The sequence below is a fragment of the Lupinus angustifolius genome, chromosome LG02 (genome assembly GCF_001865875.1).
Source record: "Lupinus angustifolius cultivar Tanjil chromosome LG02, LupAngTanjil_v1.0, whole genome shotgun sequence".
In the NCBI taxonomy this organism is placed as follows: domain Eukaryota; kingdom Viridiplantae; phylum Streptophyta; class Magnoliopsida; order Fabales; family Fabaceae; genus Lupinus; species Lupinus angustifolius.
Genome location: NC_032010.1, coordinates 4,589,760 through 4,606,611, shown reverse-complemented (window position 1 = coordinate 4,606,611; position 16,852 = coordinate 4,589,760). Strand labels below are relative to the sequence as shown.

General features: G+C 30.5%; 1 protein-coding gene, 1 long non-coding RNA gene and 1 pseudogene across 3 annotated transcripts; 1 reads left to right on the top strand and 2 right to left on the bottom strand.

Annotated features, from left to right (window-relative positions):
* On the bottom strand, positions 3,569-5,579 carry LOC109326158 (annotated as a pseudogene).
* On the top strand, positions 6,400-6,745 carry LOC109333824. Its single transcript, XR_002106051.1, has 2 exons — positions 6,400-6,594; positions 6,686-6,745. It is a non-coding gene; the product is annotated as an uncharacterized LOC109333824 (long non-coding RNA).
* Positions 6,490-11,823, bottom strand: LOC109333808. Of its 2 annotated transcripts, none has more exons than XM_019569385.1 (9): positions 11,575-11,823; positions 10,720-10,799; positions 8,992-9,220; positions 8,743-8,897; positions 8,577-8,622; positions 8,399-8,490; positions 8,123-8,219; positions 7,815-7,871; positions 6,490-6,940 (listed from the first exon to the last, which is right to left on the bottom strand). In XM_019569385.1, exons 1-9 carry the CDS (start codon positions 11,704-11,706, stop codon positions 6,809-6,811), a joined length of 1,020 nt encoding a protein of 339 aa, XP_019424930.1. In that variant the 5' UTR covers positions 11,707-11,823; the 3' UTR covers positions 6,490-6,808. The 2 variants fall into 2 exon arrangements, with proteins under 2 accessions (XP_019424930.1, XP_019424938.1); XM_019569393.1 differs by having other exon boundaries at positions 10,720-10,796.

Genomic DNA, 16,852 nt, shown 5'->3' with positions numbered 1-16,852 from the left:
AACCCCCAACTTAATTTTTGAAAACCTAATCCCCAAATTAATTTTACCATAAAATTTCCAAATTGATTTCAAACCTCAACCTTAAAACCTCCAATTTCAATTCCTAATTCCTTAGTTGACTGTATAGTTTTTTATTTTATTTTTGTTTTATTTTCGTTTTTATTTAATTATTATTTTTATTCTGTTTATGTTTTCTTTTTTTATTTCTTTTTTATTTAATTAATTGTTTATTTTGTTTATTTTATTTATTTATTTATGTATGCCTAACATGTTATGTGTGTTTAATTTTTTTGTTTAATTTTTTTTATTTATTAAAATTCGTTTTTGTTTATGTATTTATTATATTATTTTTTCTGTTTTTTAATTTATTTACTTACGTGATCTATTTGTTTTATTTTCTCTTTTATAAATTAGTAATATGTTTTGGTATATATGTAAATACGATATAAAATAACTTAATTAAACCAATAAGGGGTAGTGCACTATGGGACTTGTGCCCTGTCGCATTACCCTAAATTGACGTGTTCAAAATAACTTAATTAATCAATGAGGGGTAGTGCACTATGGGACTTGTGCCCTGTCGCGTTACCCTAAATTGACATTTATAAAATAACTTAATTAAATCAATAAGGGGTAATACACTATGAGACTTGTGTGTCTCGTTACCTTAAGTTGATGTTTTCTTAACTAAATCAAGGAGAGGTAGTGCACTATGGGACCAGTGTTTGTCGCGTTATCTTATGCTATTATTTAAAAACAAATACAATAAATAAAAATATATCGACTAATCAACTACTTTCTGAAAGAACTACGTAGTCTTGATTTATCTATTATAGCTAGAGATATGTAGGAGCAGTTATTTCCCTATCAGACACAACAACAAAATTTATTTTGTTTAATAAGGTGAGGAATTTATTTTGTTTAATAAGGTGAGGGTAAAGTTAATGTTTTGAATAAATATCCACATAACTGAATAAAGTTAAGGTGCCTAATACCTTTCTCATCTGTAACCGACTCCCGAACTCAATTTATATTTTGAGCAAATCAGCTATATTTTCAAAAATTGGTTTTTCATGTTTTCCCTCTAAAAAACATCGATGACGACTCCATTGCATGTAATTGCATATTTTTCGTTGCATCTACGAAAACGGGGTAGCGACAGTCAACATGATGTTCTTATGTACAATTATCATAATAATATCATCTAATTAGTAATATGTTTTTATTTCTTTTTAAGTTGTACAAAATAAAAAATTGCAAACCATTTATATAGCATCTCAAGTTCAGCATAATGGGAAATATTATGGGGATTAATATTTACTTTGGGAAGAAAGTAGCAAATACAAAAGAATTAATACAAAATATAATGATATTCCTAACTGAAACATTTTTTTTAGCAAAATCGTTAAGATTTATTACTATAAAAAGTAAAAAAGTGAGACCTTTAATTATTAATATATTTGACACACCATTGATTGTAAGTACATTGTTATTAATGTATTTGGATATTATGTTTCATAACATAGGTGTATACCAAATTTAAGGAGAGTGTAATATTTATGCAATCGTTCGTGTAAATATTTATATGCAATCAGTACATCATTTATATATATTACTTTTTTGAAGAGTCAATAATAATTAAATATGAATAGTGAATGATATAATGCCAATATATAATAAAACAACTCATACACTGATAGTGTATACATTTTTTCTCTTTCTAGTTTTCCATTATCTGAACTTCAACTCTTTTAAGCATGTTAAACATTTTAATTCGAGTTTTCCATTATCTGAACTTCAAATAAATAAAAAGCAATTATCTTGAAGAGTAAGAAGACTAAAATTTCCTATAGGAAGGAACAATTCTAGAGAAATCTAATAGTTTGAATTAATGAGTGGACCTAAATAATTAGATTTCCCTATAATTGAAAGATGTGAAGTGAATTTTTTAAACTTGCTCTTGGAGCAAATGGATCCCATTCTTTTATAAAAACTTATGTAACATCTTAAATCAATCATGCTTGCTTCTTTAGGAAATAAGCAAATTCATGAATATATTTATTTTAGAAAAATGTAAATTTTTAACTTTCCTACATGGACAAAATCACATAACTAAAAAGTTACATGTAATTACAATCATGAAAACAAATTCAGTTTTTATAAACGCAAGATAACAATAAAACTAACTAAATAAATAAAACTTCCATAGTGTATCAATAATAAAATGAAGAGTAAAAACATATTTTAGTTTCTCAAAAAATTTGCGTATACTAACTTGTCCCGAAAAAATTAAAAAAAATCTAAAATGATCTCAAAAAATATTAAATTTGAGTTAAGTTAATCAATTTTAGCATTTTTTGTGACCACATATATGGACTATTTTCACTCACATGCGTTATACAAGTTTGGATTTGTACTTTTCAGGGATCAAATTGATACACGACCAAAGTGAATATTTACTCTAAAATCAATACATTTAAAAGACTCAAACTACAAATCCGATATACTTTAAGTAATATTATCACATTTTCTTTATTCATGTACCTCAATGAAAATGTTTTTTAAATATAAAATGAATATTCATTTCAGTCCATTATATTTTTTTGACCTAACAAGTTCGGTCTCTCAAAAATTGAAAAACTCAAAATGGCTCCAAAAATATTAAATTTAAGTCAAATTAATCATTTTTTGACATGTTTTATAACAACTGATATGAACTGATTTGACCCTAAAAATGACTAATTTAATCTACAAATTGAAATTTGTGGGAACTATTTAGGTTTTTATTTTATTTTTAATAAATGACCAAACTGATAAGGTCAAAAAATATAATAGATTAAAATGAATATTTACTCTTAAATATATGGTTCGGTTAGAGAGGTTTCTGAATCTCTAGAACGCTAACCAAAATGATCTTAAATAATTTTTTTTAAAAAGAACTAAACCGCAAAATCGAACTGAACCACTTTTTTCGGTTTGGTTTAGTTCGATCCAATAGGTTTGCCATTTAAACAAAACGGCTTGCACCAGTGGACCCTGGTATCCCCATATCACCCATCTCTTAGTTTGCTTTAGCTGCTTTACAAAATTCAAGCCCTTTGAAGAATAACAGGAAGGGATCTACATGCAAATCAAGCACTATGAATAATAATGTATGAGGGAAATGAAAACCATGATGGATCATGCTTGACATGAATATGTAATGTATAATATACTATATCTCTAATATTATTCTAGAACCAAGGCTCAACATTTGAGGCATATTCATGTTAAAGTAACAGAGAAAGAAAAAGCTTACTAGTGGCAGAGTAGTTGATATTACAAATTCAAATGGGTACACATAGAAGGAGGAAAAGTAAGAAGAGAAAAGGAAAAAAAACACTAGCCATCTTGGAGAACATAAATGCAGGACTTGAGAGAAAGATACTAGCATGTAATATAATTCAACAACTTTCTAGTCTTTGTAATCATGGAATATATACTGCAAATGTGAAAATCATAAAAAAGGGAGAAACAAAGATTGTATGAAGAGTAAAACTGCTATCACTATTGAGAGGACCCCACAAACTCTTCCATCATTTTTTGTTTACCACCATGCTATCCAATTTACACCATTTAAAACTCAATGCATGGTTAGACATGCTTATCAAAGAAAATGAATGATATAGGAAAGAATGAAATTATCAAAACCTCTAAATGTAATATACATTCTTAATTCATTGGTCTCAATTACCAATACTCTTGGTGATTGTCTCAGCATGATTTTCTACATTACTTCCCTTAAAACCAAGTTCTGCTAGGTCTTGTTTGGTCATCAAGTTCCTGCAAGATGACAAAAGTATATTAGTTCATAGACAACTATTTATGACAAAACTGAGTCAAAACAAACTTAAGAACTATATAAATCCAAAGTAGTATCAATATAACAATAGTACTTCAATTTACATGATGAATAAGAAAGGTATCAACATAATTCTATTACAATTTTCAACTTATCTCCATCAAATATCATCATTAGAGGGTGAGCTTGACACAATGGTAAGGTTGTTACTTAATAACAATGAGGTCACGGGTTCAAATCCTGGAAACAATCTCTCCGCTTGCGAGCATAAGATTGTGTACATCTACCCTCACCAGGCTCCACTAAGTGGGAGTCTTGTGAACTTGACCGCCATTTTTTTATATCATATGAAACTCCATCATTTCATTGCAAAATCTTGTATAAAATTAGATAAATATGGCATTGAACTAGTGTGAGTGATTACCATTTTGTCAAACTTCTATGCAAAGAGAACAAACAAAATACATTCTTGGAGTAAAAAACAACAGATGGCATCCACACAAAAACGTTGAAGACAGAAAAAAATTTCATAGTTACTGTCTGGGTAGAAAGATTAATAATGGAAGCTAGTAGAACCACAGGATTCAAATATTGGCCATAATACAGTGAAAGTAACTCACTTTTCCATACGACACTGGGTATTTTTTGGAGAAATCCCTGCATTTTTCAGACTGGTGAGAAGCAGTCTTTAGACAATGGAGATATTCTTTCTTCTCCTGAGATGAGGCCAACAAAGAAATTGATAGAATTGAAAATCTTAACTCTGAAACAATACAAAACTTTCTAGGACCGATTTCGTCCCAAAATAAATATATCGTAAGACAAAAATGTTATTTGAAAAGCCATTCTTGACAACATTCAAGGCAACTTTACCTTTTATAATGTACAATGCATTTTAAAATGTTAAATTGTCTCTAAAGTTGTCTGGATTGGTTGTTCAAATAACATATCTCATCTTAAGAAAAGCATAATTACCATGTCACACAAATGCAAGTGGTCCAATGGGAATATTCCCCTTTCAGGAGGCACCGGACGGAGCCCCCTATGGCCACCAAATGCACCACCTATTTCACAAGTTTCAGACAGTGTCAAACCAAGTAAGTGTCCATAAGGTGAGAATAACCAAATTGATCCATGAAAGATGTGATCAACTTCACACTAGTTCCTGATTGAAGAAAACCCTCATTTTAGTTCCTGGATAGGTAAAAATCCAGTTAAATTGGCCATTTTTTCTTTTCATCCCTCAAATTTGTCCATTTTTTACACCTTAGGGGGCTACAACAATAACTAAGGCATCGATTTGATCACGAGATTGACATCATCAATCATTTTGGTCTTCGGGATTACAAAAACATCAATTTGGTCGTGACATTGTTGGTCAATTTAGTTCCTAAACAAAAGTCAGGAACCAAATTGACAAACATTGTGTGAAGTCAGAAACCAAATGGATACTTTTGTAATTTTAGTAACCATTGGCCAATAATGTCAATCTCCAAAATCAAATTGACATTTTATAAAGAAATATTCTTCTCTCATCAGCAACTAGTCTGAAGAGGCTCACATTTCCTTCAATAATGTGGGTGCAAAATAATACTAACAAAATTTCCAAACAAACATCCAATTTGAATTCAACTAAGTAAACGAATCTAGAGTAATCAATCCAAAAAAAATATTTTTTTTTCTTCCTAAAACATCAAAGTAAGATGAAAAGTGAGAGGTAGAAACCTGCAGCACTCATTCGCAGGGTTTGGTGAGAAACTAGGAAGAATCAAATGAGAGAGACGTTGAGATTCTTCCTCGTCTGATTAAAGGAACAGGGTTTATGGATTTGTGGGTGGAGGCAAGAGTGACTACCAAAGAGAAGAGAGAGGAGGAAATAGCAACATGGACCATGTCATTTGGTTTCCACATCACTTCTCTATTGGTTCGAGATGAAAGACGGGTGATCGGATAGGTTCGGGTCGGTCTTCCATGAGACTCAAGAGGTTTCACACGTGACCTTAAGATCATGTATAGAAAAAAATACCACACCAGAGGTCACATTCAATAATGGCTTTAATAGTATTTATACAAGTTCATGTTTGCACTAAGAGGAGGGATCTATTTACTCTAATAATTGATATTTAGAATGATATGGGATGGGGAAAGTGAGTTTTCTTTGTAAAAGAGATAATGTACTCTTTTTCTTACTAAGAATGGCTTATGAATCTTAAACTATGCATTATCAATCTGAATTCTGAATTCCCCTGCTAAAATGATGATTTAACCTGCTCTATGTAGGTGATGTGCTTATTTGGTCTAGCCCAGTAATAAGTGTTTTCAATAAGAAAAAAACTGCAATGTTCTAGATGATTAATATAATTCTTCTTTCAGACAAAACAAGGCAAGAAACTATTATCACTTGTTAAAACATCAAAATACTATAAATAATTTTCTATGGGGTGATTTAGTGACAATGTGTGGCAATGTTGCTTTATTACCTATAACCTATTCCATTAGGATATGCAAGTCCATCATATTTATGCATTTACAATTCATAAACACTTTATTGTGTCCTAGACTAGTAGCATTAGATGAAAAATATAAACAGGTATGCTTTATTGTTCTTGAAAATATTAAGCACAAGCTGCAATGATATCAAGAATATATACACAATTATCACTACTTCGAATATGTATTAACAGTCAGATTTTTTAAAAAGAAAATGTACATTGGTACATATTTGCAGCTATCTATAACCTACATATCCTGTGGTAAATGAGCTAAAGCTCACGGATGTATCCTTTACTCATGATTCCTAAGCTGAGGAGGAAAATTTGATGGGTTTCATGATCATAATTGAAGATGAATCTACCATTGTGCCCATGCAAATTGCAAGGAAAAGGCACAAGCAAGTGATGGAGGTATAATTAATCATGTAGCTATATTTGTTATACTTGATTTGAACTTGATTTGAAGATGAATTTGTTATTGAGATCTGACACAAGAGTCAGTACTATGAGAAAAAACATCAAGCTTTCTTATCCTTTGTACGCGAGGATGCTGAATGATTACTAGAACTTCATCTTTGTTGCTTTCATCATGAGAAATAGAAGTTGGCTACACAGGCATAATGAGTGTATTAGTGGAATTTTTTTAATAAATCAACAAATAACAGAACTCACTGAAATCATTTATACAAATGCAATTTCGAAAACTTGCATTGTTATATGTTGGGAAGTACATTTCCTACCTCATTCTTTTATGTATGATTTAAATACTTATTGAACTACTTCTCTCATTGGTAATTGGTTTTAAGATAGAACTTTAACATGATATTAGAGTCAAAGCCTAACTTCTCTCTAGTTGTCACGGTAAATTCTACATCGCCTACCTCATTGATCATCACTGATCACCACTTAGTGGAGAAAATATTAGGATTGAGATAACAACCACTCTAGGAAGCTTGGAAAGAAGAAGCTTCTATGGGAATGAGTAGCTAAATCCTTTTATCTGGGGTTATATATAATTATTTGAACTGTGTCTAATATGACTATTTAATTGTTTAATATTATTCCATTGTTTTTCCTTGATTATTCTTATTCTTAATGTTTGTTTTGGTTTGATCATCTAATACATGATCTAAGGTTTAAAGATTAGAAATGGAAATTTCCATATTTAAACTAGATCTAGAATATATATTATCTTGAACAAGGATATGTTGTACCAAAGTATGTCTTGCATAAATGATGTTGAAACAAAAATAGAAAACATAGTGAATGTTTAATTTTTTTAATTGACATGACGTATTTTCATTTGTCTAAGACAGGATTTGGGATATGGTTTGGGACAACATATCCTTGTTCTACTCTTTTATGCATGATTTAAATACCAATTACTCGTTTGAATTGATGTTTTCAGAATGTAACATAATACCATCGAATTAGTAAATTATAAAAACTAAAGAAGGTGAAAGGATGTTTGTACCACTTACCACCCCAATGTGCCATTCATGACTACTAAATTCTTTAAAAGTTGCTGCATCCATTTCCTGCAACAAAGTTTTTAGTGTAGTCAAAACTAAGAAAATATAATGATATATATAAACTTAAATATTATCTTCTAAGAAGTAAGACTTGATAAACAACATTTACAGCTAATCTCTTGTGAATGTAACCGAACATATAGAATTCCATATATTAAAAACACTTCATTCACAGATGTTCCAAGTAGAACATAACAAAAGTAATAAAGTTAATTGGGCATCATGACCTGTTGCATATGTTAAGATTGATAACTTACTATGCTGTAGATGGGAGGCACCAGAATCTCGCCTATAGACTTTGTGGCCGGCATAACAGTGAAGTGTGGTGCCAGGTCTTGTGACCTGAAAATCCATCTGCAAAAAAGGGAACAGGTTAGATTAAGAACAATTTACAGTTAGAAATGGCACATGATTGGAGGAAAACCATGTCCACCAATAGTTTTCCAGTATTTCGTGGTAGAATGTTTAATGAAGTTCATATATTTATAAACAGAGATATTCAAGTGCTCGTGCATTGGAACACATTCAGATACCCGATGTACACAAAGATGCAAAGTTGTGCCCATTCTCTGATCAATAACCGAATCCAGTAATTTTCTGAAGAGTCGTCCATGTTCATGTATATCTAAAATTAATGACTTTGTTAGAGTTACAGTTTATACATACACATATATTCATGTAAGTTTACAAAGTGAAACCTATGTTTAATACCACAGTTTCTGCCGTAGCTACTATCTGCATTGCACCCTGAAATTTCCTGCACAAAGCGAAGGGAAGCATGTCGACAATAAGTATAATTTCTTCTTACTTAGACTGAGATATATCTACATTTGAGAAGAAATTGGTGATATACACTTCTCAGATGCCTGGCACTTACTTGAACATTGTGTACTTCTTATACACAGCATCATGCATTGTGTGAACATCCTCACTTTCTATAATGCTCAATTGTTCTCGCAGCACTAGCAGGTTCTGAGATATATGGTGGAAAATCATGTAGAATGAAATAAAATAATTTAGTAGCAGAAGCACCTGTAGAGTTGATCAATTATGAATTAGAATCAAAGAATAATTCATGCTTAGCTGTAATTAAACTGCATATACATGAACCAGCTAAGAAACTCACCGAGAAGTATGGTACACAAGCCTTGTAACCAACTACAGTCAAGTAAAAGACACATGCAAGTGCGGCAGTTGTGCGGCGTTCATTTAAAGAAAGACGCTCACACATGATGCAGTAACCATGAGAAATGAGCAAAAAGGAGACTAAAGCAGCTGTCTGAAATAGCACCCCTGTTACATACACCCCAAAAGACATCCACAGAGAGCATATCTGAAAATTGAAGCATGAATACCTGCAAGAGTTTGACATAAAACCCAAATAAAGTTTGCAGACAACAAATACAAAGTTCACACTAGAATACTATTAGAATATGATGTAAAACAAGGTCCAAAGTATGCCAAGCCTTGTCAAGTCTGACACTAAAAATGCATGTTAGATACAACAACAACCAAACCTTGATCCCACTAAGTGGGGTCGACTACATGGGTCTAACAAAAGTCATAATGTTTTATCATAAATCATGTTCATTAACAAAATAATGATCTTCAAATCTGTCCTAACCATTTCGCCTATGGTTTTTCTTGGCGAAGCTCTTGCTCTAGAAATTGAACTATCCTCTACTTGATCTACTTTCTTTACTGGGGCATCTAACAGTCTCCTTCATACATGTCCAAATCACCTAAGGCACAATTCTACTATCTTTTCTACAATAGGAGCTATTTCAAATCATTTCTAATTCTATCTTGCCTAGTAGTGTGTCCACTCATCCAACACAACATTTTCATATCTACTATATGAAATTTATTCTCTTGTTAGCATTTTATTGTCCAACATTCAATCCCATATAACATTGCTAAAAATGCACCTTGAATAAGTTTTGAAATTATACATTTGAGGATACTTTGACAATAAAACTACAACTACCATTTTCTAAAATTGAACTGTTTTTTGATGTAATTAGTTTTCCATTACAAATAGCAACTCTACACATACACTTCAAATTAAAGTTGATACATTGAGCAGTATTCCCTCTCCCTGTCAATAAATTTCTACAAGAAGGATACATGTCATTTATGCGACAAAATAGGATTTTTCAGGTAAATTGAATGACTTCTAAGTTCAGATACAGAGCTGGTCGTGTATAACTCTTGAGAATATACAACCTCATATATCACTAATCTCTTTTCAATTTAGTCACAATTATTTTCCCTTTTCTATCAGTATCTTTTGTCCTTTAATTACATATTATCTATAGAATCATCTTATTGCTTACAGGTTACAGCATATATAGCTACATATTTCCAGAGAATTGTTCCTAAAAGTATACAGTTTCCTAAAATTACTTTGGGGTACTCCTCACAGAAGAAAAATATGCAAAGAATGGAAGAGGAGAGGTGAAAAGTGAAAACTGTTTTATTTCTAGATACATAGAGTAAATTTTCTCTGATGCCTCTCTATTTCTTTTATTGATTCTCATATCAAGCACATCACTAGCAGTGAGCATTAATTTTTTTTCTGGATTATAAAGAGCATAGTTATTAGGAATGACGTCATTTTAGTATGCAGTTTGTCACTTTTTACATTATCATCACAAGACCTTCTATAAGGTGAATCTCTGAGTGTGCACAATGGCATGACAAATTCAACAAGTGATAGGCAAGGTTAATGAGTGATTATGGACAAGAGTTACCTAATCATCAAAAACAAAACACTTGATTAAACAAAGAAATCCTTTCTCAATTGACTGAAATGCTTCACTCAGCAAACCCAAAAAAGATATACAAAACTTACCAGAAGAGGAAAGATAACATGAGCTGCAATGCTTTAATCAGAGGTACAGAAGTGAGTGCCCACTGCAAATTATTCCACTGCTATAGCAAAACAAAGCAGTTATGGAAACAAAGCCAAAAAAAGAATGATCCCCTTCAAAATTAAACTAAAAAAATAAAAGTTAAGAAATACAAACAGGAAACAAATTAATGTAAACCTCGCCATTGTTACCAAATAAGCAGTCAGATATGTAGTTCATTTAGTGACAAAGTTTGTCACTTTTACCTATTTGAATCGGATGCATGGCACAATGTACCACAAAACCAGTATATAGGGTTAGCTAGAAAACATGGTAATTAATGTTTTAAATTACAATTGCGACTGCAATATTGTGATTCTGGGAGTCTCCCCGATGACATCAAAACCACCATTGTGATAAAAGCAACATAACCGGAATGGCAAATTAAAACACGGTTAACTATAAACCCCACAAGTTAACACTAATATCTCATTAATTCACCGTGAAAACTATTTATATCAGGAAACTTAGTCAGAGATTTTAAATTTTTAATATAAACATCGCCTTTTATTTATTTGATTGATAAAAATTCTCCTCAGTTTTACTTTTCATCTTCATCTACAAAACTTATTGACCATATACGTACAGCACTGAAATTCATTTCACCATGTTGCATATGATATGAAATTATGAATAATAAAAGCAAACAAAAAATAAAAAACTTGAAGAACAAAACAGTATCCACGTAAACAAACAAACACAATTCTCAATTAAGTAACATTGAATAATGAACCGAAAAAAACGGAGAAATTTGAAAAAACTGAAGCGTTGCATGATATGAAGGAGAAGAAAGGAACCTGAAAACGACGGGTTCTGAAAGTGTAAGTGGTCCAAGAACAAACGGTGATTAACCAGAAAGTTAAGAAGGTGAGGTATAGAATTGGAAGTGGCCGATATGATTCGTCTACTCCGGTGCCGGAATTTGACATTTCGGTGCCGGTAAATCTCTGTTTCGCCGGCGAGGCTTCAATGTTCAGTTATAAGCTTTGTCAATTTATAGAGTGCAGTGTGCACACGTCTCTCGAATTGGAAAAAACATAAGTGAAGTTCATTTCGTGGGTATTTTAATGATGTTACTTGTTTGCTATAAGGTTTGGCTAGACAAAATGTTAATTTGAAAATAGTTGTTGAGAGAGATGATTATACATATAAAATGATTAGTTCTTTAGTTATAAAAGTAATATTATTTTTAGTAACAAAAAATATATTTTAAAATAAGAATATCATGTCTTCCTGTAAAATTTTATACTTCGTCACATTAATATAAGTGCTATGATCCATCCATAAAAAAAAACTCTTTGTAAATTTTTTACATTTTTTTAAATAATGATTAAATTTTTCATGAATTTGAGTAAATAATATCTACCTTATATTGTGGCTAAAGACTAATTAAAGTAGGATTTAATAGGGACTAAATTGTTTCTATAATTTATCCTCAAAAGATTAATTGTAATACCTGAAATTATTAATTTCATTAACATTTGAGAATTTGGAGAACCAGCTGATTTTTTTCTTTTTTTTATCTGTAGAAAAATAAGCATTTATTTTCTTTTCAATACAACATTTTATATGAAAAACAATAATTTATTTATAAACATATAGATTAGTGTAGATAATATCGGCTACTATTAAGGAATTAGGACTGGGTTAGTAGTTAGTGAAGTTGAGAATTACATTGATTTTTACTGTGAAAACTGACTACAACCTTTGTTTGAAAATTTAGTATTCATAACTTATTTTCCAATGAAGACATTGATTGAACATAACCAATTAAAAGCTAATAATTTTTTATTTCAAGTGGATTATAAAATGGATTAAACTGATTTATTAATAGATGTACAAAAAGTGATTTATTTGAGTAAATAAATAAGTTATACCTTATCGATGCCACTTAGTTTTTATGGTTAAAATTGCATTTGACCAAACCCAATTATTTGGTGCAAAACCATTATAAGTTACTTCACCAATCGATTATGGTTTTTGGGGTTGAATGTAAGATAAAATGGGTTTAATTAATTAAGCTAGCCACGTGTTTTTCTATTGTATTTTGAATTAAAATGCAAAGTTGATGGGCCAGATTTTGGGGAAATAAAGTTAGTGGGTGTAACTATCTCAAGTGCCAAATGGAATCATGCAACAAAACCACTCCGAGTTTTTGTAATGCCTAAGTGAAGAACATCTACCCACTAATCAAAAGGTTATTCATGTTAAAATGGAAGTAGCTTTTTTTTAAGATTTTTGGTTTAGTGATTTTCATTAGAATATTAGATGCTTGTTAAATGGAATATGTTTTTGCTAAATTATTATATGTTCCTAATCATATTTTCATTATTGATTTGTAATAAACTGATTTAACTTTTAAATTATAAATACATCATCAAGGGTGAGTATTTAAATTTTGCCTATTAATTAATAAGTATAATATTTATAGATTTATGTAAAAGTTTATATACAATCAATACATCTATCATTTATTTATATTTTTTAAAGAATCAATAATAATTAAATATGAATGATAAATAGTACAATACTAATGTATAAAACTCTGACATTGTTAATACATATATTTTTTTCCTCACAAATCATAAAATAACTTATCTTTCAACAAACCTTAACAATAAAAAAATGCGTTGGATATAAGAACCTCAGGACGTGAATGGCACTTAAAATCATTTGTCCACTGCCCGCATTGAATTTATGCTTGATTAATTATTTAGGGTGTCAGATTACAAAATTAGTTGTAAAATAAAAACTTGAAATGCCTTCTAAAATTGTATTAAACGACTTAATAAAAACATGCAATATTATATTTAGTTTGGAAGAAAAAATGACATTTGCGAATAACTTAAATTATAAAAATGATTAAACAATTAGTGATAATTTCTAATAGTAGCTTATAGTTTTTGGAAAACTACTTGAAGTTTTTTCAAAACCTATAATCTCATTTTTATTAAAATTTTCACCAAACAATTCTATAAGTTTTTTTCAGCAAGTTAATAAATTATAATCTACGAACAAACATACATGTTAATGTTCTCAAACGTGTTATTAATAACTTTTCCTGTTCTAATCATACATAAAATAATAAACTAAAATATCTTACCCTAAAGATATTCTAAACAAAATAAAAAAAGAGGTGAAGTGTTTGATATCGCTCCTCACGAAATGAGTTTTTAAATAAAGCGACAAAGGTCACCAAAACAATATAGGAAAGAAGTGATGTTGGTAATGCATTTGACCAACCAACTTGCAAATAATAAGCAATAGGGTCAAGGTGTTGACTTTGCTAAACTTATATGGATGTGTCAAAAAGTGCTTTTTTTTCTTCCTAAAAAGCACTTTTTGAACTAAATTTGAAGGCAGCTAGGACTTGATATGGTAGATGAAGGAGGTCATCAGAAGAGACTAACACTTTAGGTGAACAAACTCACTAACAAACCTAGTTTTCTCTTCTTCCTACCCAATCAAATGCTTCAACCTCTAACCTTAATTCATAGTTTTTTTTACTATCTCTAGAAGGTCCTACTATAGTACTATGTAATTCAGATTTTTTTTCCCTTCTAGATGACAAGTTTCCTTTATAAAACACAATCGTATTTGAGTAAAAAACTTGCAATAAATAAACATGCACAAACATGGGATTTTTATCAAATTGTAAATTACATACAATTTCCACAACTAATCATGCATGGCAGAGAATAAAATAAATTTAATGTTGTTTATAAAAAACATAAATTAATAAAATGATGTCTCCCTCCATAATTAATTTCAATGCTATGTATATAAAACTGTAAATTCTTAAACCCCTCATGCTGCTCTACATCTCTATATTTTCTGAGTAAGAGCATTTTTTTCCCCAACTATCAAACTTTTTTTATTTATAAAAGTTTAACAGAAAAAAAACAGAAACGGTAGAAAGGATATATGAAGTTGACATAAAAGTTAAATCAGCAAAACAACATCTTTTTTTTTCTTGATATGTAAAAGTAATATTATTAGATATGAGATTGTTAGAGAAGTAATATTATTAAATATGAGATGGTTAGGTTTATTCATGTTTGAAATCTTATTATATGGGGAGAAATTGAAGAGTTTATAAGTGAAAAAGATTTAAGAAACAATTACCTTAAGACTTTGGATTAAGATATTGTGTCTCTTCACTTTTCTCATGCACCTGTAATAATGAAACTCTCTAGTGATTGGAGACACCCCGATCGTGGTCCAGTCCAACAAGTGGTATTAGAGTCGATGGTTCGGCTGAGACATGGTGAACATAATAGGGAGTAGGCCGGTAAGTGTGTGGTACCCACATTTCAGGGGAAGATTGTTGGGTTTATTCAAGTTTCAAGTCTCACATTGGATATAAGGGGAGGAGCGAAAGAGTTTATAAGTAGAAATGACCTATGAAACTATTGTATTAAGATTTTGGTTCAATATGTGGTCTCTCATTTGTGTCTCTTCACTATTATCATGCATTGGTAACAATGGAACTCCCTAGTGGTTAGAGACTCCTCATTCGCGATCGAGTACAAATTGTTTGTGCAGTGGAAGCGAACGTTACATAGAGTTGACCACGAACAATCAAATAAAGATTATAGAATAAATAAAAGAGTAGAAGACAAAAGAATTTGTTAACGGGTTCATCCAATTATGCATATGTACACGAGAGCATTGAACATCTATCAAGATATTATTAAAGAATAAAGATTACAAGCTCTAGCATACTCATGAGCCCAAATGCTCATGAGATATTTCTAATTGATGTAGTGCAAGTAATAAGAGGCGATTTAGTCAAATATATAACATTAATATTATTCTCCATTTACATAAGAGTTTGTTCTCATTCAACATACGAGTATCATTGACGATATTATCAAGAGCCTAACTCTCCAAACAATAAAATCAATTTTGATATTATCTCATAAATCATCAAGAATAGTATGCAATATGATCACTAAGGTCTTTATTCTGGTTGTAAAGTGGTTATTCTACAAAAAATATAGTTTTTCGGATAACAAAGATCATAGTAGGCTAAAAGAGCAAGTTAGCACACTACTAATACTCATTTCACTTGGTGTATCACAATCGACTCTTTTGTACTACAATACAACTTTATACCCTTTTTACTTTACTAACACACAATCATTTATCTTTTGTTTTCATCTTTTTATGAGGTTTTGATTTTTCATGCATGAGATGAATTGATGATTTACAACACATTTTTACACAATATATTTCTTTTCACTTTTCCACATACATTATTCCTCCTCCTCAACTTGGATACAACCACAATACAAATAATTCGTAACAAACTCTCTTATCCTACTAGAATTAGGATATACTCATTATTTTTTAATTATGGCTAAACGGTTATATTCAATAACATATATAAGGCTCAATGAACCTAGCAATGGATATAATTCATTGTTTGTAAGCTTTTTATCCAAGCAGTTAATTTTAAGAAACAACATTCCTTGATCTTTTCCATGCATTCTACTACCATGACAACTAGAGGTACAAGCAAAACCAACAATGTAAGTCAATGATGTCTATTCACAATATAACTATTTATCAACTCAAAACTGACACCATTCAATATACTATGCATTCCCCTTGATTTCAGACAACTTTATGTTACACTTGCTAAGGATTACATGATCATAACATCTAAGCATGATAATATAAACTATGAGTACAAGTACACAATTTTCAAAAGTCAATCATTCATTATTATATTTACCTCTTTGCATGTGAGTTATGCATTCAATCAAGCTAAAGGACAATCTAGATAACTCGGAAAATCATACAGTGCAAAATAGTCACAAACAATATACATTCTAAACAGACACATAATGCAAAAAAATAAAAAGGAAAAAAAACATCAGAGAATTGGAGTTGGGTTCCAAATTAAGTTGATTGTTCCATCTCTTTGTGGAGTTTGGAGTGTCCTCGGTCCTAGAGAATCGAGTATGCAAAAGAATTTCCACCAAACTAAGTTCCAATATGCGCATGAACCAAATATCAAAGGTACAATGAAAATAACAATGAAAAAAAAAAAAAAAAACAGAAACAAAA

Bases quoted from the DNA above. Each gene is read 5' to 3' on its own strand.
- LOC109333808 (XM_019569385.1), bottom strand. From the start codon at position 11,706: ATGTCAAATTCCGGCACCGGAGTAGACGAATCATATCGGCCACTTCCA. The intron at 7,872-8,122 runs GTAAGTTATCAA...ACTTTGTTGCAG, and splicing joins TGCCTCCCATCTACAGCATA to GAAATGGATGCAGCAACTTT. The intron at 6,941-7,814 runs GTAAGTGGTACA...ATGCCTGTGTAG, and splicing joins ATGAATGGCACATTGGGGTG to CCAACTTCTATTTCTCATGA.